This window comes from Geotrypetes seraphini, chromosome 11 (genome assembly GCF_902459505.1).
Source record: "Geotrypetes seraphini chromosome 11, aGeoSer1.1, whole genome shotgun sequence".
In the NCBI taxonomy this organism is placed as follows: Eukaryota; Metazoa; Chordata; class Amphibia; order Gymnophiona; family Dermophiidae; genus Geotrypetes; species Geotrypetes seraphini.
This window is the reverse complement of record NC_047094.1, coordinates 35,210,330-35,236,681: the sequence shown is the minus strand read 5'-3', so window position 1 is coordinate 35,236,681 and position 26,352 is coordinate 35,210,330. Positions and strand designations below refer to the sequence as shown.

The following is a 26,352-nucleotide window of genomic DNA, read 5'->3' as shown; positions in this document are numbered from 1 at the left end:
TAGGTTCCTTCACCATTTGATTGTGTAGAACTCCTTGAACATCTACAATCCCTCTACATTTTTGTATTCTGCCAAAAGGATACTTTAGACCAGTGTTCTTTAACCTTTTGACACCTATGGACCGGTGGAAATAAAATTATTTTGTGGACCAGCACCGCAGACCGGCAGTTGAAGAACACTGGGCTAAGTCGTGCCCATCTCCACTCAATCTCCACCCCAGACCCCGCTCCCATAATAGTACTAATTGTAACACCATTTTTTCCATTCATTTTTCATATATACACACAATATAATTGTATTAAGAACACATAATGGTTAACCACAAAATTAAAATACACAAAGCATACTGTATGCTTTTTAACATTCATTCCTACCAGAAAACAGATAACCCCATGCAAATGCAGGACCAAAAACTAAAAGTACTAATATTTACAGACAATCCCTAAGATGCAAGACTTTGCAAGCAGTGCAACCCCAGAGGAAAAGAAACAAATGCATTTCTTCCTGAACAGACATCAATCACTAAATAAAAAAAAATAAAAGCATTTCCCCTACCTTTGTTGTCTCTCTCCCTCCATGTGCCTTGCCTTCTGGCCTGTCCGCTGGTGTTATCTTTGGGCCAGTCCACTGTGTGATCAACGCAGCGTCTTCAGGCCGGCTCCCTTAGTGCTGCATTTCACAAAGCTGTGGGCAGCGTCCCGCACCTCATCTGGAAACCTTCCCTCTGACGTTGCGACGTCAGAGAGAAGGCTTCCGGTTCAGGTGCAGGCCACATGTAGGAGCCTTTTCCCATGGCTTTGTGCACTGCAGCACTCAGGAAGCCGGCCCGAAGATGCCGCGTTGATTGCACCATGGACTGGTGGCTGAAGAATGTTGTCTTGGGCCCGATGGATGTGCCGTGCCGGCCCTGTGGACCGGCAGAAAATATCTGCGGACCGGCACTAGTCCAGACCGGCGGTTGAGGAACACTGCTTTAGACCAGTGGTTCCCAACCCTGTACTGGAGGACCACCAGGCCAATCGGGTTTTCAGGCTAGCCCTAATGAATATGCATGGAGCAGATTTGCATGCCTATCACTTCCATTATATGCAAATCTCTCTCATGCATATTCATTAGGGCTAGCCTGAAAACCCGCTTGGCCTGGTGGTCTTCCAAGACAGGGTGGTAACCACTGCTTTAGACCACATTCAGTAGGTTGAAATCTCCTAACAGTAGCACCTCCTCTTTCATTCCCATCTTTTGAATATCAGTGATCAGATTTCTACATAGTAACATAGTAGATGATGGCAGATAAAGACCCAAATGGTCCATCCAGTCTGCCCAACCTGATTCAATTTAAATTTTTTTTTTTTTTTCTTCTTCTTCTTAGCTATTTCTGGGCGAGAATCCAAAGCTTTACCCGGTACTGTGCTTGGGTTCCAACTGCCAAAATCTCTGTTAAGACTTACTCCAGCCCATCTACACCCTCCCAGTCATTGAAGCCCTCCCCTGCCCATCCTCCTCCAAACGGCCATGCACAGACACAGACCGTACAAGTCTGCCTAGTAACTGGCCTAGTTCAATCTTTATCTGGCATGGTAATCAGTAGACACCACCAGGGTAGATTTAAGTGCCATCTCCTCTCTCCAAGAGAGTCCACAGTGCTTCCTCCTTATCCCATATCCCCCTTCATTCCAAGCATGTTTATATTCATCTTGACATAAAGTGCTATTTGTCATCCTTTTGGCTATCTCTGAAGCAGGTTATAGCCTATTAGTCTGGTATGATGCATCCCATTTATGTCTTTGTAATAGCAACAGTTTTCCTTCAATACAGGGCTTCAATACAGGGATCTCGAATGTTATTAAACTGCAAATATTTGTACATAGTTATTGCTTTCCAACTATTTTGAATTGTTTTGCTTCTATTTATGTTTAGTCCTAGGCCTGGGCTATACTTTGTAGAAGATGAGTGAGCTACTACGATGGATTTCTCAGTTATTTTCACTACTGTCATCATACTTTTGCATCTCAAATTCATGTATTTCCATATGCCACCCTCATACAAGATGTTAACAGTATAGCAATATGGACATAGATAGAGTGAAGGGAGGTGCAGTACCAAACTCAGAAAACTATTCCCCTCCTTTACAAAGCACTGGCATTTTTAGCACTGGTTGCGGCAGTAACAGCTCAGACACTCATAGGAATTCTATGAGTGTTGGAGCTGTTACTGACGCGGATGGCACTAAAAATACTAGTGTAGCTTTGTAAAGGAGGGGGGTATGTAAACTAGTGTTGCCCGATTCGAATCAATTCACTTCGGTGAATCAATTCGTTTTCTTAAAAAATTGGGCTCGACAATTCAATGACCAACCCTCCTCCCCATATACCTTCAGGCCTCCTAAAGCATGAGCAGTAGCCTGTCCTAAGCACTGCCTCTTCCTTGTCATCCACTGCCACTGCTGCTCCTGCTTTAGGAGGCCTGATGTCAGAGCTCACGGTGGAGGGGGGGGAGGTCGGTCAGGTAGTGCTGAATAGGAGCCAGCACTGTGGCTTCTCCCCAACCTCCCGGTCTCACCTTAAAAACTAATTATGGCCTGCAGAGGATCGCCAGTGATGTAGCGATTCTAGTAGGATGCCATCGGCCTCCACCGCATGTTCCCTCTGCCGCGGTCCATCCCAGACCAAAACAGGATGTGAAGTCAGAGGAGGGGCAGGACTGCAGTGGAGGCTGACGGCAGCCTGCTAAAATTGCTACAGCATAGGTGATCCTCTGCAGGCCATAATTAGTTTTGAAAGTGAGACCGGGAGGCCGGGGGAAAGCCGGATGATGGTGGAGAGAAGGGGGAAAATATGCCAGCATTCGGGGGGACCCCTTGGTGTAGCTATTAGAAGTACATGGAGGGAAGGGTCCAAAGAGGGGGTTATATGCCGGACTGAGCCTGGGGGGTGGGGAAGAAATAATGGGTCTGAAATCAGAGAGGGAGAGAGATGGTGGACAATGGGATGGAGGGAAAGAGGGAAAAGAAAGGGAGAGAAGTTGGACCCAAGGAATGGTGTGGCGGAAGGGGAGATAAAAGATAATGGATAGGAGGGTAGTTGGGAAGAGAAAGGGAGAGATGGTGAACCCTTGGGTGATGGGGAAAGAGGGAGAGATTCTGGATGAAAAGGTAGTTGAGAAAAGGAGAGATGGTGGATCTGGGAATGGTGGGTTCCATCGCTGCAGCCACTCTTTCATTCTTTGGGCCACCGGCAGCGTGAGTGAATTAAACACGCTGTCTTCCGCAGATGGAAGCTTTCTCTCTGCTACTGCTTCCTGGTCCTACTTAGGTGCGAAGCAGTAGCAGAGGGAAAGCTTCACTCACACTGCCAGTGGCCCGAAGAGCACAAATGTACTGCTTTATCAGATCCCATGGAGGAGAGGAACACAGGTGGAGGGGAGGGGTCGCTAGAGGATTGCTGGGAGGGGGGGGGGAAATGGTAATTAGAGAAATGCTGGACTGCAGAGACAGAGACGAAAAAAGGAAAGATGCCAGACCTCTGGGGGAGGGAAAGGAATGGAAGGGGAGGACAGAGATGGAAGATGGATGGTGAGTACGGAGACCCTGATAAGCGAGTTATCAGAAGACAAACAGAAACCAGAGCCTGGGAACAACATGATTTGAATAATGACCAGACAACACAAAAGGTAGAGAAATAATTTTATTTTCTGTTTTGTGATTATAATATATCAGATTTGAAATGTGTATCCTGCCTGGTATTAGACAGCAAATGTGAGCTAGGACCTAACAAGAGAGAAAAAGTCTTTTTTGTTTGTCTTGTTTACACCACAGCGCCAGCGTGGGCAGGAGAGGGCAAATGGGTGGGGGGGGGGGAGTGAAGAGGCTACAAAATAAACCTGCCAAGATGTTTGAAAAAAACACCCAATTGGGCAGGAAAATCAAATCAAAAAAATCAATTCAATAGGCTGAATCGAATCGAAAATTTTTTCCCTGAATCAGGCAGCACTAATGTAAACTGCCAGTCTGAAGCAGCAACAAACGATCCACTTCAAGAAGAGTGAAAAAACCTATACATTCAAGCCCCGCCTGCCAACAGGAGCATAGCCAGACATGCCATTTTGGGTGGGCCCAGATTTTAAGTAGGGTGGGCACTTCTCACCCCCACCCCTGTACATAGATGTAATTTTTAAAATCTTCCCTTCAGCCCATGCATCCATCTCTCTTCCCCAAACTGGTATGTGCACCTCCGAGGGCTCAAGGCTTGCCATCTGTCCGTCTCTTTCTAAGGCTTCCCCCTTCCCCAGGTATACCTCAGAGATACCGCTGCTGTCAATTTGTATAGGTAACATGCACCGGCTCTGTAGGCTTTTCTACCACATCCCTGCCTGTCAAGAAACAGGAAATGACATTGAGGGCAAGAACTTGGTAGATGGAAACCTGCAGAGCCAGGAAAGGTTGCCTAAAGAAGTCGCTGGAGCATTTCCTATGAGTTAGACCAGGGGTGGGGCTCAGAAACAGACGGGCAGATTCCAGACCATGGATGGAAAAGAGAGCAAAATGTCACCACTGAGTCATGGGCCATTAGACTGGGTGGACCTGACGCAAGAATGAGTTGGTATGGGCCCACCCAGGCCCACCTGTAGCCACACCACTGACTGAAAATAGTGATTTTAACCAAATCTATAATTTTATAAGAAGTCTCAGGAAACAAGGAAACAAATTCCAGAGGTTGGGGGCAAGAAAACAGAACGCCAAATGTTGAGTAAGGATTATCATACCTGGTCTTAAATTGGCACTATAAGGAAGTTCTGATTTTCAGACTGCGATAGATGCACTGGCCTATGCAGGATTAAGTATTGTCGCTACACTTTGAGGAAGTCCCATGTTTAAAGCCTTATGGGCTATCACTGGTTTTGAACTTATCCTAAATTCAACTGGAAGCAAATGCTGTTGGGCAACTGCTCTTCTTGGAGGAGACATTTTATAGTGGTGTTCTGAATATACTGGAGTCTTTCACTCATCTGACCTATTGCCATTATAAACTGCATAATCTTATAAAGCCTGGCTGCGAGGAGAATCGATCAGCTTTGCCGCTTCTCTCCTTAAACAAAAGAAATCAACCCTCCACCAACTTGAATCTGACATTCATATTTATGAAACTCAACTTTACCACCAATTTGATTCCACCGCTTACAAGAAGTTGCAACAATTGAAATTTCAGTATAATGAAATTTTTAGTTCTCTTGCCTCTGCCTCAATATTTCGACGCTCTGCAACATATTATGCATCCTCTAATAAATCTGGACATCTCCTGGCCACATATCTCAAAGGTAAGCGTTCTAAACAACGGATCACTCATATCAAAACCGCTACTGGTCACCTTCATACTACTACAAAGGACATTTTGGAAGACTTCCGCACCTTTTATGAAAATTTGTACACCTCCGAATCTTCCTCATCAGAACTCCACATCACGGAATTTCTACATTCTCTGAATCTGCCTTCTCTCACTGCCTCTCAACAGCAATCCCTGAGTCGTCCCTTGTCTCTAGAAGAAATCACTAAAGCTGTCTCTTCGCTCCCTTCTGCTAAAGCTCCTGGTCCAGATGGTCTTCCTTCTGAATTTTACAAATCTCTCTCCACTTTTTTATTGCCGCACCTACTTACCTATTTTCAACATTTAATTGAATTTCCTGACAGCCTTCATCGTTTTTTAGAAGCAAACATCATCCTTCTGCCAAAGCCGAATCGTGATCCTCAACTGGTGAAGAATTATCGTCCTATTTCACTTCTAAACTTGGATTACAAAATCTTTGCTAAACTCTTGGTTTTGTGATTGGAAACAGTCATGCCCAGCTTGATTCATAAAGACCAGGTGGGCTTCATGAAAGGACGTTATGGTGCCGATAATACTAGACTCTTATGTCATATCCTCCACTCCACCCTGTCAGACACCAACTCCTCAGCTATAGTTTCCCTGGATGCAGAAAAAGCCTTTGACAGGGTGGAGTGGAAATATCTTTTTTGTGTATTGTCTCATTTTGGCCTCCCCCAACAATTTACCCATATGATCTCTCTGTTATACCATTACCCCTTGGCTAAGTTGATTGTTAATGACGACGCCTCAACCCCATTTACTCTATCCCGAGGAACTAGGCAAGGCTGTCCTATGTCCCCTCTCTTATTCAACCTGGCTCTTGAACCTCTCCTCGCAGCCATCCGGCAATCCCCAAGTATTAAGGGTATTACAATTGCTAATATGGAATTCAAGATCTCAGCATATGCTGATGATGTTCTTCTTTATCTTACCGACCCGCAATCCTCCGTATCCTCCCTAGGTCATCTTATTTCTTTCTTCTCCACAATGTCTGGTTACAAAATTAACTGGGATAAATCTGAAATAATGCCTCTCAATAACTCCTGTACTCCTTTCACCAACACGTCATATCCCTTTACTTGGGTTACTTCAGGCATAAAATACTTAGGCTTACCTTTTGAAAAGGACATCAATTCTTCCTCTCAAGCTATAACTGCCAAACTCCTTTCTCAGGTCAAAGATGCATTAGCCTCTTGGTCCCCATTACATCTTTCCTGGTGGGGGAGACTGGATACGTTAAAAATGATGGTAATTCCCAAAATCACTTACACTTTTAACATGTTTCCTCTCATGTTTCCCCTACCTCTTTACAAACAGCTAGAAAGCCTTATGCTCCGCTTCCTCTGGAATAATAAACCGCATCGTATTTCACTGCTAAAATTGAAGTCACCTAAACAATCTGGTGGGGTTAATTTCCCAGACCTTCGCTGTTATCATAAGGCTTTCATTCTGAGGCAAGGAGCATTGTGGCTTTCTCCCTCAACTGTCTCCGATCCTCCTAATTGGCTCTCCCTAGAAACAGCTCTTATGCGCCCCTATCCGCTACTGAGACTTTTGGGCTCCACCCTTCTTAAGCATTCTCCTTATAACCCACTTATTATGACCACCTACAAAGCTCTCACAGAGCTTGATAAAAATCTAGACATACCCTGGTGTAAATCATCTTATTATCCTTTATGGAATAATCGTCAATATCTGATAGATAAAAAACCTATTACATGGCCCTCCTGGTTCACCAAACATATCTGGTCTATAGACTCTATCTGTCATCCTGATGGGTCTTGGCTTTCCTTTGCTGAACTAATGACTTCCTTTTCACTTCCTGAATCACAATTCTATCGCTGGCTGCAATTACGCTCCTCCACAACAAAATCAGGTTTCCTTACTCCTGGCTCCAATTCTTTACCATCTCTATATACTCTCTCCAACCAATTTTTAGATGCTGGTCATACCGCCTCCCATTTCTATAAACTTCTCAAATCCCATTTTCCTAACCCATCTCTTTCTCTCTTACGATCCTGGGAACAGGACATAAACAAGACCATTTCCGAGGATGACTGGTCTCGCATCTTCCACTCTACTTTTCACATCTCCAGATCGGCATCCTTTCTCCAAAGCATGTTTTTTCTTTTGCACAGAGCCCAATGGACTCCCCTCAAATCTTACAACATAAATCCCTCCTATTCAAAAACCTGTTGGACGTGTCATAAAGAGGTGGGTTCTTTAAAACATCTCCTTTTTTCCTGTTCCTCAATACACTCCTATTGGAATGCGATCTGGGATACTATTTGCTCCATTTTCCACCTTAATATAACCCTTGATTATCAAATGTTACTTCTCAAATCCACTGCCCTGAAGGACACACTTTCAGAGGATGATGCTTACCTGATAGATTTCTTGCTTTCCCTCGCTCTCAAGCTCCTACTTAGCAACTGGAAAGACCTTTCTAAGGTGTCACATACTCAATGGTGGAATTCAGTCTGTCTTACATATCGCACTGAAGCTTACTTAGCTAAAGCCACCAATAGATTCTCTCGCTTTCAAACCAGATGGAATTCACTAAGAATCTTCCTCAGTAATCCTATTTCTTGATTTTTCTGGCTCTGTCATACCTTCTACTTTTCCCTTTTCTTCCTCCTTTTTATTTTTTCTTTATTCATGCTGTAGAGTTGTATTTTCACTTGTTCTAAGTGTATGAGTTATACAACTACTGTTTATTCCAGGTTATAATGAGATCGCTCTGTTCAGATATTGGTTTGTACATGCACTATATTATGTACTTTGTATAACTCTTGTTTTTCATTCATCTGTATGTTTACCTTTGAAAAATATTTCAATAAAAAAACCTTGACTTAAAAAAAAAAATAAACTGCATTATAGTAAGCCAGTTATGAGATTATAATAGCATGAATTAATGAGTGCAATATAGAAAAATACAAAGGATGCCTAATAGAGCAAAGAAGTAATCCTTCAGTGAGGACACTAAATAATAAAATCAAGCTTGTAATCACCATCATCCACCAAGATCTTAATGGTATCCATTAAGATGATGTGGGAACCAAATATTAATAGTGAAATCGATGAGCAGAGTGATCTATCAGTGAGCAGCCATGTGGTCACTAATAGCCACTCTGTTTGTTGATTTCAGCGCTAATATTTTTCCATCTCCATGCATCACTTTCTTCAATCTATCCCATAAGGCATTCTTATTCAATCTTCCTCCTCCAACCCAAATAAACCCAAGGGGTCCAGGGATGATGGCAGGAGAGATGCCCACCTATTCCTACCCCAGCAGCTTATCTGCACAAATAGTGTTGGCTAAACCCTGCCATTAGTATATTCTGATTTTAATTTTCAATACCTTGTACCACTGGTGTCAGACCCCTATCAACAGTATCACAATACTACTGGCAGGGTTAAGGTCACACAAAACAAACCAACACAGTGGAGAAAATGTTGTGTGCAATTTTATTCAACAAATCATAAGGTCTTGTGCGATGGCTCAACACGCAAGTGTTTCGGCCTATATGGCCTGCCTCAGGAGCCTACAACATGCATAAACATATACAAAAAACAGTAAATAATAAAATGTAAATCTACATGCCGTAGAGGCTGAAACACGTGCGTGTCGAGCCATCGCACAAGACTTTATGATTTGTTGAATAAAATTGCACACCAACATTTTCTCCACTGTGTTGATTTGTTTGGTTTGGATTGTGGAGTTTTTCTCCTGGTCTTTTTTTGTAGGGTTAAGGTCACACCATTTGTGCAAAGGGAACCGCTAGAGTAGGTGTAAGTGGGGACTCCTGCCCCTACTGTTATCTGGATCCTTTGAGAGTTCTGGAGGAAGGTAAAGGGGTGAGGGCTCACCCTCAAGGGACAGGGTCTTTACATTTTAGTCCTGCGTCAGGGATGGAGAGAGATCTGGCCTACTGGGCCACCAGTGATCTGAGGTCCAGAGTGGTTTTCCATTGGGCCAATCTACATTTCAGTTTCCACTTGCTGCTGCCAAGCAAAGAAACAGCATTTTATGCAAATTTAAGTGGCTATGCATGTATTTATTAATTATACAGGAAATTATGTGTGTGGCCAATAATGTAATCTCCCAGGGTATAATATATATTCTATGCTCTGTATTTCCTAATGTTACTCTTTTCTACCTTAGTGGTTTCCTGTCTGGTTCCTCCCTTTCTCTCCATTCTCAGCTTCTGTGTTGGTGAGGTAGTTAAGATGGGCATTGCAATTTGTTAACTAGAGTTTAAGGAAACACTGCATTAATTTGTTTTCCTTCTTTTGAAGTATCATAATAACAAACATCTGGTATCCAGAGGATCTGCAATGGGAGAAATGTAACTAGAAGCACTACATATGTCAAATCACAATACTGTATTAGAAAACACTCATACCAAAACTCAAAAAAATCTTCTCTCACAATTTTTCATATTCTTCACAAAATTCAAAAAATAATAGTAACCATGTTATTATGTATTAATATCCAACTTTATATATGAGCTTTTGAAAAAAATCTTTCTTTTTTTTTTTTTTTTTTTTTTCCAGTGGTTTACAAAAAGACTATGGGCTAGATTCACTAACCTGCCCGATCATGACTGACCCGTGTCCGATCCGGGCATATCTGATGGATTCACAAACTGGCAATATTCAAATGGGGGCGATTGGAGGATCATCCCCATCTGCTGACACAGATCACTAATGTGCTATCCCGACGCATGCGCAGACCATCTGTAGATGGTCTGCACATGCGTCTAAGACCCCCCTCTGAGCCGCAACTTTTTTTTTTAACTTTACTTTTTTGTAGCCCAGCAAGCCCGTGGTTTTAACCCGCTTTAAACCCGCAGGTTAAAACCACGGGCTCGCAGTGCAGGGAAGGGCAGGAGAGATCTGGGGCGGCAAGCAGGAGAGATCCGGGGAAGAGCAGGGCAGCAATTCGGGGCAGCAGGCAAGACAGATTTGGGGCAGAGCATCGGGACGGAAGGCAGGAGAGATTTGGGGCCGCAGGCAGTAGAGATCCGGGGAAGAGCAGGCAGGAGAGATCCGGGGAAGAGCAGGGCAGCAATTCGGGGCAGCAGGCAAGACAGATTTGGGGCAGAGCATCGGGGCGGAAGGCAGGAGAGATTCGGGGCAGCAGAAGCAGAGGGTGCAGAGAGCAGGGCTTCAATGGAGCTGGAGAGTCAGAAAGGACGTTTGCGACTGGTCCCTAGCAGTTGCTTCTTGGGTTGATTGGACAATCCAGTCGGATCGCAAAATTTGTTTTGTGAATCATGTCCCTGCCTACTTTGCATGCCGTTCCCCTCATTTGTATGCGCGGATTGGATTCGGATCGGCAGAGACGTAAGTGAATCGGGCCAGAGTAAAATCGGGTTGCAAACCGATTGGTACACAATTGGTTTGCTTAGTGAATCTATCCCTTTGTAAACAATATTGATATAACTTTTTAATCACAAAGGGCTCCTGTTACTAAAGTGTGCTAATGGATTTGTTAGTGTGCGCTAAATCCATTAGCGTACCTTAATAAAAGGAGACCAAAACGTTTATGTATGTGTTCTCATCATTCAATGTCTTGATCAAAGAGTTTTCTTAACCTCTGTACTATCTAAATTAAGTAGCATCACAATCTTAATAAAAATACTTATTAAAAGTTGAGTTGAATTTCAGAAAGACTCCACTACCCATTTAGTAGTGAAATACTATCCAGGGTAGAATATCAAGCCACAGAATTACCACTACTTACGGGGAATTCAGGAAGCGCCTAAAAACATACCTGTTCCTGAAATACCTAAACAACTGACCCGCTCTCTTCTCTCTCTCCTCAATAATGGTCCTCCCGACCTCCTACCCTTTTTCTCTCTCCCCTCAAAGGCCCGCATTGAATTTCACGGTACTGTGATACCTTCAAACTGTTATCTATACCATATCGTAATTTTATTTTGCTGTATTCTTTGAAATGTGCGGCCGATTCCAAACAGATCCTCTCAGACATCACTTACCAAGCTGTATATCTTATACTTGCTCAGCAAATTGTACTTCTATAATTTTGCCTTCTTAAAGTCTATGTACTCTGTATTTCCTCTGACTATCTGCATACTGTAATTCGCTGAATGTCCAGCTCTCTTGATTGTAAACCGCCTAGAAATCGCAAGATTGTGGCAGTATAGAAGAATAAAGTTATTATTATTATTATTAGCCTCATTGAACTTTAGTTAAACATACTGTATATGAACTTCCCTTCTCTAAATACCCTAGGAACTTTATACAGTATTTCAATGGTTTGGGACATATATAATTATAATTGTGAATATTTCTTTCCCTAAGGCAAACTTCAGCAATAGATACCTCCCCAATGGGCCCTCATGTGTTTTTAACACCTTATTTACTAACTCTTGAGCAACTAAGATTGTTACTCTCCCTGTTTTCCTCTCCTGTTTGTCAGAGGCAAAGTAAACTTTGGTTATTTAAATGAGCTAACCCCCTCCCCCCACTCACCCTTCAGAGCCAATTGCTGAAAGACGAATGTTTTTTTGGAAATAAATACTACAGTAGTATAACTAGTTACGTGAGTGCAGAATATTGGTCAGTGCCCAGTTAACTTCTGGATGACCACAGCGACCCAGATATTCAATGCCATTTCCCAGACATAGCTCGGCATTGAATATCCAACAACATCCCCTGAAAAAAAGAGAGGCAGTCAGCTGTGGCTGTCAGCAGTTTAAAAACTGATCATTGCTGCAGGTCGAGTATTAGGCCTTTAAATTCTATCTTCCCTGCCATTCTCCAAACACAAACACTCTACCCTCATGCATCCATTCAAGTTAGGAGGTGATAGGCTCAGGAGTAATCTAAGGAAATACTTTTTTACAGAAAGGGTGGTAGATGCATGGAATGGTCTCCCAGTAGAGGTGGTGGAGACAAAGACTGTGTTTGAATTCAAGAAAATGAGGAACAGGCACGTGGGATCTCTTAGGGAGAGGAGGAGATAGTGGATGCTGTGGATGGGCACACTGGATGGATCATTTGGCCTTTATCTGCCATTTTATTTCTCTGTTTCGTAGCTAAAGGAAACTAAACTAAACTAAACCTTAAGTTTGTATACCGCATCATCTCCACAGAAGTGGAGCTCAACACGGTTTACAGGAATTAATATAGAAAGGAACTCCAATGGAAAGAAGAAGGGCTTAGTAAAAAAGAAAGAGGGGACTTAGTATAATGGAGAGGGAGGGAGTAGTTACATTTTAGAGAAAAGCCAAGTTTTCAAATGTTTTCGGAAGCGTTGGAGGAGGTCGAATTCCGAAGAGGGGCAGTAAAGCTGTTCCACAGCTCGGTGATCCTGAAGAGGAGGAATGTCCCAAGTTTTCCAGTATGGAATATGCCTTTTAAAGAGGGGAAGGATAGTTTGAATTTTTGAGTGGATCTGGTGCAGTTAGGATTTGGGGAGAGCCAAGATAGGGGGGAAGGATGCCGTGTAGAGATTTGAAGGCTAGACAGGCGCATTTGTAGTGAACCCTGAGGATAAATGGGAGCCAGTGAAGCTTAGACAGAAGCGGGGAGACATGGTCGAATTTGCTTTTTGCGAAGATTAGTTTAGCCGCGGTGTTCTTAATCCGCTGAAGTCTGAGAAGACTTTTCTTTGTTAGGCTTAAGTAGATGGAATTGCAGTAATCCAGTCTGGATAGAATAATGGATTGAACAAGGACAGCGAAGTGTTGTTGGTGGAAGCAAGATCTTACTTTCCTTAACATGTGAAGATTGAAAAAGCATTTTTTTACCAAGGAGTTGAGGTGATCGTTGAAAGACAGTGTAGAGTCAATGATGATTCCAAGAACTTTGCTTGAGTGCTCAAGCTGCAGTTTAGTGCCAGAGGATAGTGGGATGAGGGTGGGAAGCCGTCCAACATCTCATTCCCCTTCCACCCCTACCCATCTTCATCCTCTTGACTACTGTTTCAATCCACAAAAATCTCCCACGTGGAACAGTGATGTCCAAGCCCAAGACTTACGGTCCATATTCATTTACCCCTTGCCCCTCCACTTGCTAGTCACAAAACACATCCCTTATCATTTTAGCAGTTGACTCCCATCCCAATCTATACAGTACTTACTATACAGTACTTCCCTAGAATTAACTCTAAACCACATCTATCCGTCCAACCAACCAACCATTCATTCACTGGGATTTATTAACTACCTTTATGAAGAGATTCACCCAAGAAGGTAAACAGCATTTACAATTTAACATAAAAACTTACAATAATCTCTCTTTAGTAAGTTCCAAATCACAATCAGGCCTACTCCAGCAGAAAAACACCAGCAGGATCTGTAGATCGTCCAGTACATTTTTCCATGTGCTATTATGCTCATTTAGAATCCTTGGAATTCCACTACGGCCTACTAAGGGCTCCTTTTACAAAGGTGTGTTAGGGCCTTAACGCGCAGAATAGCGTGCGCTAGCCGCTACCGCTTCCTCTTGTGCAGGCAGTAGTTTTTCGGGTTGCACATGCTAATCCGGTGCGTGTGCTAAAAACGCTAGCGCACCTTTGTAAAAGGAGCCCCAAGTCTTTTTAACACATTTCTACATGCAGGCAGTGGCAGACCTGATCCCATCTCTAGGCTTGCAATTCCTGCTTCATGCAATATTGCCACTGCCTCTTCCCTACTGCAGGCCTTGTATGTTTTGCCTTCAACTGTAAATGTTAAGCTGAAGGGGAACAATCAACATTATTTTATATTCTCTCCTCTAAGCTTGTTGGTAACATTATCTTTATGGACTCTCTTTTCATCCGAGCTCGACAAAGATAAATCCACAAAAATGTCAGTCTGATAGGACTCCCTCCAAATCACTAATCTTAATTCTCCCTGAAGAATTTTTATCCTTGAATAATGGAAATAAGCAATTATGACCCTAAGCATGTTGGGTCTTGGGGCTCCCACAGCTTTCTATGTGCTCTGTCCTACTTATTCAAGGCTCTTTCCAGAGTTCCACACTTCTCAATTTAGCAGGGTTTAAAAAAGATTTGGATAATTTCTTAAAAGTTCATAAGCCATTATTAAGATAGACTTGGGAAAATCTACTGCTTATTTCAAGGATAAGTAGCATAAAATCTATTTTGCTTGATGGATCTTCAGTCTGTCCCAGTATGGAAACTCTTACATCTTTATATCCTGGGCCAATCAGGGCCTTAGGCCCCCTTCACTGGGATGCATCGGGGAGAGGGGGGCCTAAGACTCTGATTGATTCAAATACCTTAAAGGGGCCTAAGGCCCCTCCTATGGGAGGGGCCTCAAGGAATCAGGGTCTTAGGCCCCACCCTGGTGCATCTCAGGATGCACTGGGAAGGAGGAAAGCCCGCCATTTTGAAGAGGCAGCCTGCAGAAAAGAGGGAGTGGGCATCCCTCTTGCTAGCTTTCTACAACAAGGTACGGGGAAGGGGTGTTTGCTTGAGCTGGGGTGGTTATAACCTGATTCCCCGCAACCCACCAAGGCTCTCTCTTGGGGACAGTTGGTTCGGTGGTGGGAGGGGTTGTTAGGGGTGGCCTTGTTGGTGGAGAAGGGTGTGGGGGAGTCCAGGTTTTGGTCAGTCTGGGGTGTGGGGATAGTACAGGTGGCCAATGCTGGAGGACGTGGGCATTCCTCCTGCTGATTTTTTTTTTTTTAAGTTGTTGGGGAGGGGATATGTCTGGCCAAGGCAGGAGGGAGTGGGCAACCATCCTGCCAGCGATCTTCATGGGGGGGGGGATGTGGGGATTTGGTGGCCACAATCTTCGAGGTGGGGTTTGGTAACTTGGGGGTACAGGTGCCCGAGGCAGAAGGGAGTGGGCATCCCTCCTGCCTTTCTCTTTTCATGGGATGTTGTTGGGGAGGAGGATCTTATGCCATTTTTTTTTAAAGGGGACAGGTTTTGTACATGTGTAACACACGGACATCTGTGCCTTAAAAAAAGTCTTCCTGCCCCGAATAGCTAAGTGGTAGGATGCTGCTTTGGGGCTTCCCCTACCACTCAGCTGTTTGGGCTTCCCCTGATGGCTGGGCGCATGTGTGAGAGTTGCTTTCTCAATGACCGATCAAATTGGATTACGGCGAACCTCCGCAAAACTCATTTGCATGCAAACTTGCTGGAACATTGATCGCTGTTTTAAATTGGAAGGGAAAAAAAAAAAAATCAGCCCACATGGTCTTTAACAACCTTTTTTATTGCATCCGGGCCTCTGTGCCAGGGAATTTTACCCCTCCTTCTCCTGTCTTTTTTTGTAGGGATATTGCTGTCTTTGGTACGAACTGTAGGGGGCAGCAGAGGAGGAGCTGAAAAGCTGCGATTGGACATGCTGTCCCATGTGGTTTTCATTTTGCGCTAGGTGCATATGGTTTTGATTTCAGATTTTAGAGTTCTACATATGGATTCCAATTTACACCTAAGACTGTTATTTCTTGGACCCCCGAGAAAGGCTATTTTTACCTGAAACATGGACCATGTTGTTTCTGCATAATTTTTGTATATGCAGCTAGATTAACTATGATTGGATTAACATCAGTTGCTTCTTTTTATACAGCAGATACATTGACTGCATCTTTTTATATAGCAACTACATTGTTGACTTTTATTTCTTATGTACCAATAAACTCTTTTATCCAGAACTTCAATTCCACAGTTCTTCTTTTTAGATGGGTTTCCCCTTTTTTCTGTGGAACCACTGGGTGTTCTTTTTTGTTGCATACCACCCCTACCTACTGGAAAAGATATTATTGAGTTAATAACTTAATCTCTTTTAAGGCCATGTTAAATATTGCAAAAGCTCTCAAATATCTGTTTTTAATGAAAGTTATACTCTGAATGTTTTCTGACATTCACCCTCTAAGCCCTAAAAGAATCTGGAGGAATCAAGCTCTTTATCATGAGGCATGCTGTAACAGTTCACCAGTAGGATTCCAATGGAGATAAACAATTATTATGCTAGACATGATCGGTATTAAAACAAATAAACAATACTGTGAACTTCTACACTTTCAAAAAAATATAATCTAACTTTAAAAATGAAAAACATTAGCTATCTCAGAAATGGCCATGTCTACTTACTGCTATTCTCTCTCATGTATGTCCACATTTCTCTCTCTTCAGGACTATGGGCAAAAGAGCAATTTCCCACATACTGACATTTTTTGCCTGTAGCAATGTGATTGCACAACTGCAGATGAAAAGAAACAAACCACAGTCTTTAAGCATTTGAGGCAAACAATGCAAGGCATTACTTACAATAGTGGCTACCGTGATTCTTTATGAAGCTTAATGTTTGCAGCAGCAGTGTTGATGAAAATTAACCTAATGGGCCATTATAAACTAAGGATGGCCTATCATTGGCTGGTAATAGTGTGTATTATCCCAGATTTTATATATGGCGCTCAAAGATGTGTGCCAAAATTTGTCCATGGCCCTAAGATGCATATGCATGTTAACTGAGTAATGAGCCAATTAATATCAATGATTGAACTCTATCAATTTCTGCAATTAATTAGGTTCAATTGGGAATTGTGCAGGTATCTCACTGTGCCCTATTCAATAACACTGTTAACACAAAAGGCCTGTAAACCAAAAGTGGGTGTGAGGATGGACAGGTCAGGGGTATTCTCCCAAGATGCTTGCAGTTTATAGTATCTGGGGTATACACACCTAACCTGTGTGCCAGGCTGTACTCCACTTTCAGTTGGCATAAATCCTCATGACCAAAGTTTGGCAAGGGAATTGGCTCTACATGCTATTCCCCATAAACAGCACACAACTCAGATAGCCATTTATGGAATAGCACTCCACGCCTATTTTGTTTGTGTGAGTTTTTAAGCACCATTTACTAAATCTAGTTTTATAAACAAAATAAGTGCACTCTTAAAGAATGGTTTATGGTTATGGTTTATTATTTATAATCTACCTTTAGCCAAGGTGGATTACAAAATAACAAATAATTGGGGGAAAAATTAAGACAAAGACAAAACTCAAATCCAGTCCATCAACTGTCTTAAGGCAGTGCATATGCCAATGGTGCCTCAATAGCTATTAGAATAAGGCCATTTTCCTGTTAGTTTTTATCCTCATAAAGCAGTTGGTTCCATCTGTTCAACTCACAAATCAAGCAGTGCAGTGTGTGTAAAGAGTATGCACTCTTTTCTGAGAGTATGCTTATGCCTAATGGTTTGCACATGCATACAATATTGAGAAGAGTGAGCATAATTTAAAAAGAGTGCATTCCCTTACATGTGGTGCATACTTTTAAGAAGAATGCATAGTCTTTAAGAAGCTCAGTCTCCGTCAGCTCGGTCTCTACCTCTGCCCCGTCCCCACAAACCATCTGATCCCATCCGCACAAACCTAGAATAGTTTTATACTGAACTTATTTTATTAAAGCATAAAAAGAAACAATATTCTGTACAATTGTAATTTTATAAATCAGAGTTCTGGCTGCTGAACTAGAGGAAGAGATCTTCTGCTGGCAGGGCTTTGTTTAATAAATGTTTATCAACACAGTTACAATACTACTTTATCCTAAAGAAAAAAAAAAAAGAAAAGAAATATAATTTTTTTTCTACCTTTGTTGTCTGGTTTCTGCTTTCCTCATCTTCTAATCATTCTCTCCCTTCCTTCCACTGTCTGCCTTCTCTCTGCCTCTTCCATATGACATCTGCTCTATTTCTATGCCTCTACCAGAAACTGCCCACCTCTCCATTCCATCTCTCTCTCTCCCCTCCCCCCATTGGTCTTGCACCCATCTTATTCCCTCCACTCTCCCCACTGTCTGGCATCTCTGTCTTCTTCCCTTCCATCTCTCACTCCTCTCCCAGGTGATTTTAACATCTCTCTCATCCTTTTCCTTCCCTCAGATCTGGTATCTGTCTCCTCAATCCAGCATGTGCCCTTTTTTCTTTATCCCTTCCTTCCATCCAGTATATGCTTCCCCCTCTCTCTCCTCCCCATTTCCCTTCAGCATCTGTTCCACTCTCTCCCTTCCCCACTTTCAATCAGTGTCTGTGCCTCCCTTTCTCTCCACTTCCTTCCAGCTTTTGTTTCCCTCTCTCTCTTATCCCTACTTTCATGCGTCTGATTTTCCCTCTCTCTCCACTTCCCTTCAGTGTCTGCTCCTCTCTCCTCACTTCTTTCCAGCATCTGTTCTCCTCTCTCTCCCTTACTCACTTCCATGCAACATCTGCTCCCCAATCTCCCCTCCCCATTTCCCTTAATCGCCTGTTCCTCTCTCCTCTCCCTATCAGCACCCTTCGTACTGTCCAGCAGCCCCCTCCCTCCCGATCGCTGCGGTCCTAGCATCTCTCTCCCTCCCTTCCCCTCACCTTTGCTGACAATTTTCAATTTTCTCTCTCTGAATGGCCCAAGCCTTTTCACAAGTTGCACGCGCAGTTGCCTCAAAACTTCTCCTCTGATGCAACTTCCTGTTCCCACCTGGGTGGCTCGCGTAAGAGGTGAAGTTTCAGGGCAGCCATGTGAAAAGGCTTGGGCCGATTGGAAAGAGAAAACTGAAAATCGCCAGCAAAGGTGAGGGGAAGGAAGGGAGATGCTTGGACTGCAGCAATCAGGAGGGGGCTGCTGGACTGCGCGATTGTGAGGACTGCTGGCTGGGAGGGGTGAGAAGTGAGGCAACGCACGCAAGATACTAAACTGCGGGGACAAGGCCATTCACTGCTCCACGGGGCAGTGAATTGTCTTGTCCCCGTACCCACAATTTTTTTTCCTCCCTGTTCCAGCAGGTTACCCACATCACCGTGTCATTCTCTACAGCAAACACAAAGCAAAAAAAGAGAACTATGTTCCACAATAATACTGGTGAATCCAAAACAACAAAAGTGGAACAATAGTCCCTGGATGTAGCAGGAGTCATCAAATTTAAAAGTTTATTGGGGATAAAATATGATATAAGTTTATTGGGGATAAAATATGATATAAAAACATCAAAATTAAAAAAAAATGTATATAGAATTAGCATTATTTCTGTCCACTTCCACTTTTTTAAGCACACCTTATTTTACAGATATTGGCATATGCCGGTTAGCAGTGTTTTAATAGACGTGTTCTTTAATTAAGTTTGTTTTATATATGTCTTTTCAGCCTAATTGCTTACTCTCAGTATTCCATCATCCATCAGGTTTGAATCCTTTTACCTCATTCACAGCAGTACTCCTTATAATTTACACAATGTTTCCACACATTCACCGTTTTTTATAATCTCACAGACCATCCATTCGGGTTCATTTGTACTCCACTTTTATTCATACAATTCCCATCCATCAGTCTATAGATTTTTCATACTAGTTGTGGTGTTATGTCTTAAGCATTTTTTATATGTTACATATATCACACTCCTTGTTTCTTCTTAATTGGTCACATAGGTTCATTTCACATTTTTAATCACCGAACAAAAGCACCTAGCACATACTGTATTTGTATTTTCATCTTTATTTTTCATACTTCTCCTTATTGTCTCATTTCATTTTAAAGACCTCTGAAGAAGGCAAAGTTCTGTCGAAACACAACCCGTGTAGAGTCTGGTTTTAATTACTATTCTTGGGAGCAATTAGTGTATTGTAAAATTGTTCTGGCATATGTTTTTTTTCTGAATACATGTTTGTTTGTTTTTCATTTTGAGGTTTTTATATGATATTTTATCCCCAATAAACTTTTTAATCTGACGACTCCTGTTACATCCAGGGACTATTGTTCTTCTTGTTTTGGATTCACCAGTCTTTAGAAGAGACCAAAGTTGACAGAAGTCAATTTGCCCTTTACAATATTGTATGTGTAGTTGACTAGAAAGTTATCATTCTTGGATCTTTTCACCTACGTCAGGTAGGCATTATTGCCAAAATACAGCTGTATCAAATCTGGTCCCTATACAATCTACTTATGTACCTCATTGTGACTTGGTTCAATAAAGGCTCTTCCTAAGTACAAGGCAATTGTGTTCCTTGTCTACTTTGGTTATTAATATTTTTTTTTTTTTTTTTAAAGTCACAGCCACAAAATCTTTTTTTACTTCAAATTGCTGCTCTGAAAATATTGAGACCTATGGCCCTATAATATTAAGGAAATATTGCTGTTTCATCAAAATAGCAACAGAAATTGCAATTCTTGCCATATAAAGATTAAGAGAAGAGAGTACATCAAACTGCAGAGGCACTGGTTTCTTTGTGGGAAGAGGGCGGATGGTCATCCACTTCTTGCGTTCTTTAGACATCACCAGCATAACACGGCGATCTTTAGTCCACCTACAAAATACAACTAAGGATGAGTCTCTCCCTTTTGTTTGAATTTCAACAGCTGCCAGTGACGGCACAAATTACATTTCACTTTTGTCTCTAACCTAAAAAAAGTCTTGTATGGTATCAATCCCAAAAGCCTCTCCTACTAGCTATCTTATCAGGTAAAAGGTCTTCATCAGTAGTCTTTTTATCTACCCCACCCCACATAGGAGATATGATTAATGATGGCATAAAATCTTTCTTTGTATCACACAAAATATTTTATACAAGTAATCTAGAATAGCACAAAAAAAAAAATTACTCAGCCAGTAGAGGGAGAACACATACATCAGAGTATGTGGATTTACAAAAAACAAGGAGAAAAGAGCCTCAAATTCAAACACAAAAGTTCACAGCAGCAGTCACATATAGTGCAATAAGCTGCTGACAATTACATCATAGGCATTAAAAAAAAAAACCTTCCCATCACAAAAGCCACATACCTCAAAATAGGCCAACCCACCATTGTGCACAACAGGGGAAAAAAAGGAAAAAAGAAAAACTTAGCTGGAAACTGAAGACATCTGACAAACTTCCAATATACTGCTTTCTCAAACTTGATCCAACGGCAACTTCAAAAAAATCCTTCACATAAATCCTTGGCACAGATTCACACAATATCCAGTAAATATCCTCAGCAAAGTCCCGATAAGGCACCTTGTTTCACCAGCCGGCCTGGCTGCATCAGGGAAATCACAAATGGATACAGATGGATTTGTGATTTTTGTGAGGCAGCTAAGTCGGCTGGTGAAACAAGGTGCCTAGTTGGGACTTTGCTGAGGATATTCAACAGAGGATGTTAAGTTGGATGCTGGACATTGTGTGACTGACTCTGTGCTAAGGATTTAGGTAGGGCAATGTTCTCCCTCTATTGGCTAAGTAATTTTTATATTTTTGCTATGGTAACAAAATCTTTCTTTGCCACAGCAACATACCCGAGGAATTTACTTCCCATAAACTTTCAATGAGAAAAGGCTTATGTTCCCTTTAGGAAAACTATGAAGACATAGCTCTTTATTAAAACTCATTACAGCATCTTGAAATTGATTCCGCTAATCTAATGGTTTTAGATTTGTTCCATAATGCTATGGGTTTTTAAAGGTGCATTTTTATGATACATTTGTATGCTGCATAACTTGTGCTCTCCTTTAGGTTATTACTGTTTGTCTTTTGTGTACACTGTTATAAGTATTTTTATTCCAAATAATGTGGCTTTTATATTGCCTTGGTCAACTGTGCTGTAAAGGTGATCCATAAATTTTAAAATTTAATTAAATATTTAAATTAAAAATATTACCTTCCCCTTTTACAAAACCATACTGCATTTTTTAGCGCCAGTCATGGTGGAAACAGCTCCAACGCTCATAGAATTCCAATGAGCGCTGGATATGTTACCGCCACAGCCAGCACTAAAAACCATACTACGGTTTTGTAAAGGGGGGTGTAAGATATTAGCAGAAGGCACAACATAAAAGGTGCAGTCAGAAATCAAAAGCTAAACTAGCTCCAACAACTCTACAGCACGAGCCTTAAAATCTTTTCTGCTAGCAATATATATTTCTCATTCTTAGCTTTTGCAGTTTTTCCTTCCAAACCAGCCTCCAAATAATCACCGAGTTCTGCACTAGGTCTGTAGCACAGACCCAGTCATATTGAGAATTCAGACTTACGGGTGTCTAGCTTTTGCGCTGCAGTACTTTTTGTTTTTGTCTGGTTCAATAACTTGCCCATTTCTCCAGCACTGGGCACATACAAATTTCATCTTTAGATCCAAAGACCCTGTCTTCTTTTGTCTCACAAGTACCTTAATAAGAGGGGAAAAAAGTGTTTATAATGCACACTGGTTCTTAACTTTTGTGGTCTCTTGGGAGCATTTTAAGACAGATTTTATGATGAAGTCAAGGCTGCATTCTGACACTGACATTCTGCAAACTCAAACAAGTTACTGTATTCTCTGTACAACCACCACTTTCACACCTCTCCTATTCTGGAAGATGACATGCAGTTTGGATTCCAGAAAAATGATGGTTGCATATATGTTTCTGAAATATTTTTTTTTTTAAACCCTGCATAAAACATACTTTTATCCTGTTTAAAAAGCACAACAAAAAAACCAAAAACTGTTTCTTATGCTATATTTGAGGGAGGCCTAGAATTGTATGATGCAAATCTTTTTATTTTACAGGTACAGGGGGCAATTCTTTAACTAGGTGTCGCATGTTCAGTGTTACAATAGGGTGCACTGAGCACCACGTGTAAAACTGCATATGTGTGCACAGATGTAGGCCCAAAGATGTGAACATGATGCCATTTATGCCAGGCCAATGATAGGCATAAGTGAGCATACCTAAGCACTACCATATGAGTAACTTGTCAAAATGCCCTTGTCCCACCAACATACTGAACTATATACACCCTCATGCAATTATGTGCTAATGTACTGTATGCTATTTTATAGAACAGTGTGTAGTGCAAATATGCACGTGTTCTCCACTCTGCAACTGTCTCCCTTCCCTCTCTTCACTGTTTTCCTCTCTTTCTTTTCCATTTTGATATCCATCTATCCCCACCTTCCTTCTCTCACTCTGTTGATTCCCCCCCCCCCCATACTTTGTCATTTTGCAATGCATTTGTCACCGGTTCCTCTCCCAAACTTCAATCACTGTAGGTTACAGAAAGCCAAAGGTCACAATCAAGCAGCAACAATTATGACAGTAGAATGCTGGGACAACTAATGTAAAGTTGTTACTGGAAAAGGGAATATGGATTCCTGGACATTCTTTTTCTTTGAGACCACACACTGGAAAACTTTTAACAACTGTGCAAGAAGTTTATTCATCCAAATATACTCAGAGAAGATGAATATGTCCTTTAAATTCAAATACTATGAGCACTGTGCAGAAAAAACATACCATATTATAAGAAGCTTCTTAATTAACCTTTTCCCCACTCAAACATGAGCCCCTCACACACACAAACACGATAAGCTGTATGTCATTACTTAACTAGAAAGGGATGTTCAGGAAAAGTAAAGTACCTGGGGGCCTGGTGCACCCACTTCCATACTTTGCAAATATTTTCTTGATTCTTGGGAAACGGCTTCTAATGAAATACCTATACATCATCACAAAATAAGATACAGTATAAAGTAAAACATGTACACTTTACAAATAAATACATTTCTGTGTAGTCCCATTTTGTTCCTTTCACAATTTTTTTGGGGGGGTTCCTGTAATTTTTTTTTTGTAATGTAAACAGATACAACTCTACGATGCCTATGTAGTGCAAATTTCTATCTGGTCAATATTGAGCTGGCAGAGCTCAGTGTTTCAGTAAATGCTGACTACCACCAGTTAACAAACCCAAATATTCAATGCAGGGCCCTATCCAGCCACCAGCATTTAATATCTAGGTCTTTTATGGCAACGAGAAGTTATGGGGTTCAGTCAATATTCAGTGCCATGCTTGCATAGTTAACTAGGCAGAATTAGGATTGCCATGCCTGGTTAGCAAAGGAGGCACTGTGTAACTCTTGGCAACTCCCTGACTCTGGCCCAGACCCCCCCAGCACTAATCAGTGAGTGCTGCAGCAATCTGAGATGATATTCAGCGGACTGTCTGGTTAAGTGCCATTGAATATCAGCTCTTGGGCTATCCAGCACAATTTAACCAGACAACAGCCTTTCTAATCTGGTTAAATCACTTTGAATATTGATCTTTATGTTCACAAATTCAGGTAGAAAGTGAATTACATCTTCTATTTTTAACAATATCAAATTTCTCCTAAGTTCATAGTTCAGTTACAGATTACTTCAGGCTCATACATCATGAAGAGACATTGTGAGCCGAGGAACTATAAGGTGAAATTTAAATGTAACTGTAAATTTCCTTTCCTTGAGTCCTGCAGAGTCTGAAGGCTAGATGTACTAACCAGTTTTTCCAAAATGAAAACGGTTTAGTACATCTGGTCCCTAGTGTGGCACACAGCATTGGTTTCTCTAGAAAGCCCTTCAACCTATCAAGCTTCAGAGATAGTGTGGCAGAAATCCATCAGTCACTGATGAGAATTAAAATGACTTGGCCATCAGTTTTCAGCAACAGATGTCCAAAATCCCACTTTGAGAACAACTTCCACTAGAGTACTCTCTTACAACTGTAGACTGCAAAAACAGGCTTCCCTTTAGAGTTTTATGCAGTGCCCTCAACAAAGACTGATCTAGATAACAGGATTAGACTCTAGATTTGAATATGGACCTCCTATTCAGTAGTATAGAGTCACTGGCCAATACAGGTAAATGCACCTTATATAAGTTGACCAACTCCTGTTAGGTAGATAAACCTCTTTAACTCAATAATAGTTAAGAAACGAGCTGTTCTGTAGCCTATCCCTCAAAGTGTGAGTACAGTAGCATTCCTATTATGACAATATTCTGGGAAACTACACACAAATGTTCACATAAAAGCAACTTGCTGAGACTTTGAAGATCTGTCCTTACTTACACAGGATGGAAAGTCAGATAAAGACCATATGGTGCCAATTAAGGTTTCCCATTGCTTTCTCTCCCTCAGAGATCCTCTGTACGAGGCCAAGATTTAGGCATAGACAAAACAGGCAACTGAATAGGATTATCAAATTTTGAATGCACCAAATTTAGCACATGTAATTTGATGTCTTCTATGCTAAACAGAAGCCTGATTGTACATGCTTTAGGAACAGGATCTAAGAACTCTAGGGATAATCACCAATGCTCTCAGGACCCTGCACAGTACTTTCAGTGCTTATTCATAATTCTTGCCTACTTCTGGAAAGTATTACAGCTCTGACCCCTGGTCTCACCTTTAAGGTGATGTCAGTATAGACAAACTTGATGTCTCCAAAGTGTTGCTGATCATTAAAATGTTACAGGAGCATAGACAAGGCCAAAGGCCATATAGACAAGGCAGGCTCCTGAAGCCTGGGTTTTCAAAAGGAAATCACATCTACTTGCAAGAAAGCTGTCTTCTGATCAAAAAACACTTATGTGGGAAACCAGGCTTATGCTGAAAATACTTGCAATTCTTTCATGTATAAAAATATTGCTGCACATGGACAGAGCAGTCACAGATATTCATACAAACTTGGACACACTCATACTACATATAGACACCCAGAGGGACCCTTGCCATCAGATTCATTCTTTGGCTGGAATATCCCATATTGCACAGCAATTCATTCTTTGGCTGTAATACCCCATATTGAAAAGCAGTTGCTATGTAATAATCTAGGCCAAGTGCTGTACATGTGTAACAAACTTACTTTTTTGATGAACCATTCTTTACTGTACAAACACCAGTTTCAATACATTATTTTGCTGCCTCTGGAAAGTGGACCCAGGACTATCCCGAGTAGAATATTTATTACAACTATTTGTATCAGTTCTTTAATCTAGCCCTGCTCTGTACTTGTCCCATGCTTTTGTGAACTCAGATACCGTCCTCATCAACACCACCTCCAATGGCTCCTACTCGTAAGAAATTTTTTAAAAAATAGAATAGCCCCCTATAAAAGGAAGAGCCACCAAGTTGTTTCTAAAATTGAGCTTAAAAAAGAAGACCTGTACCTATAAAATTAACTAGGGTCACCAGCTGAGCTTTAACTATTATTTAATGCTAAAGAATATTTCTATTTATTATTATAAAGCAAAGTTAC

General features: G+C 41.6%; 1 protein-coding gene across 8 annotated transcripts in view; it reads right to left on the bottom strand.

Moving 5' to 3' along the window:
• Positions 1–26,352, bottom strand: part of ZC3H7A (zinc finger CCCH-type containing 7A) — a 147,270-nt gene that overhangs the window by 16,047 nt on the left and 104,871 nt on the right. For 3 of the 8 annotated variants that reach the window (XM_033963683.1, XM_033963682.1, XM_033963681.1), the window contains exons 17-20: positions 23,701–23,777; positions 22,334–22,467; positions 20,498–20,630; positions 16,444–16,552 (exon numbers count right to left, since the gene is read on the bottom strand). In XM_033963683.1, the coding sequence (XP_033819574.1) occupies positions 16,444–16,552; positions 20,498–20,630; positions 22,334–22,467; positions 23,701–23,777 (453 nt within the window). Of the gene's footprint in view, positions 1–9,520; positions 9,612–15,982; positions 16,098–16,443; positions 16,553–20,497; positions 20,631–22,333; positions 22,468–23,700; positions 23,778–26,352 lie in introns of all 8 variants that reach the window. The other 5 variants (XR_004541114.1, XR_004541115.1, XR_004541116.1 and 2 more) reach the window with 5 other exon arrangements.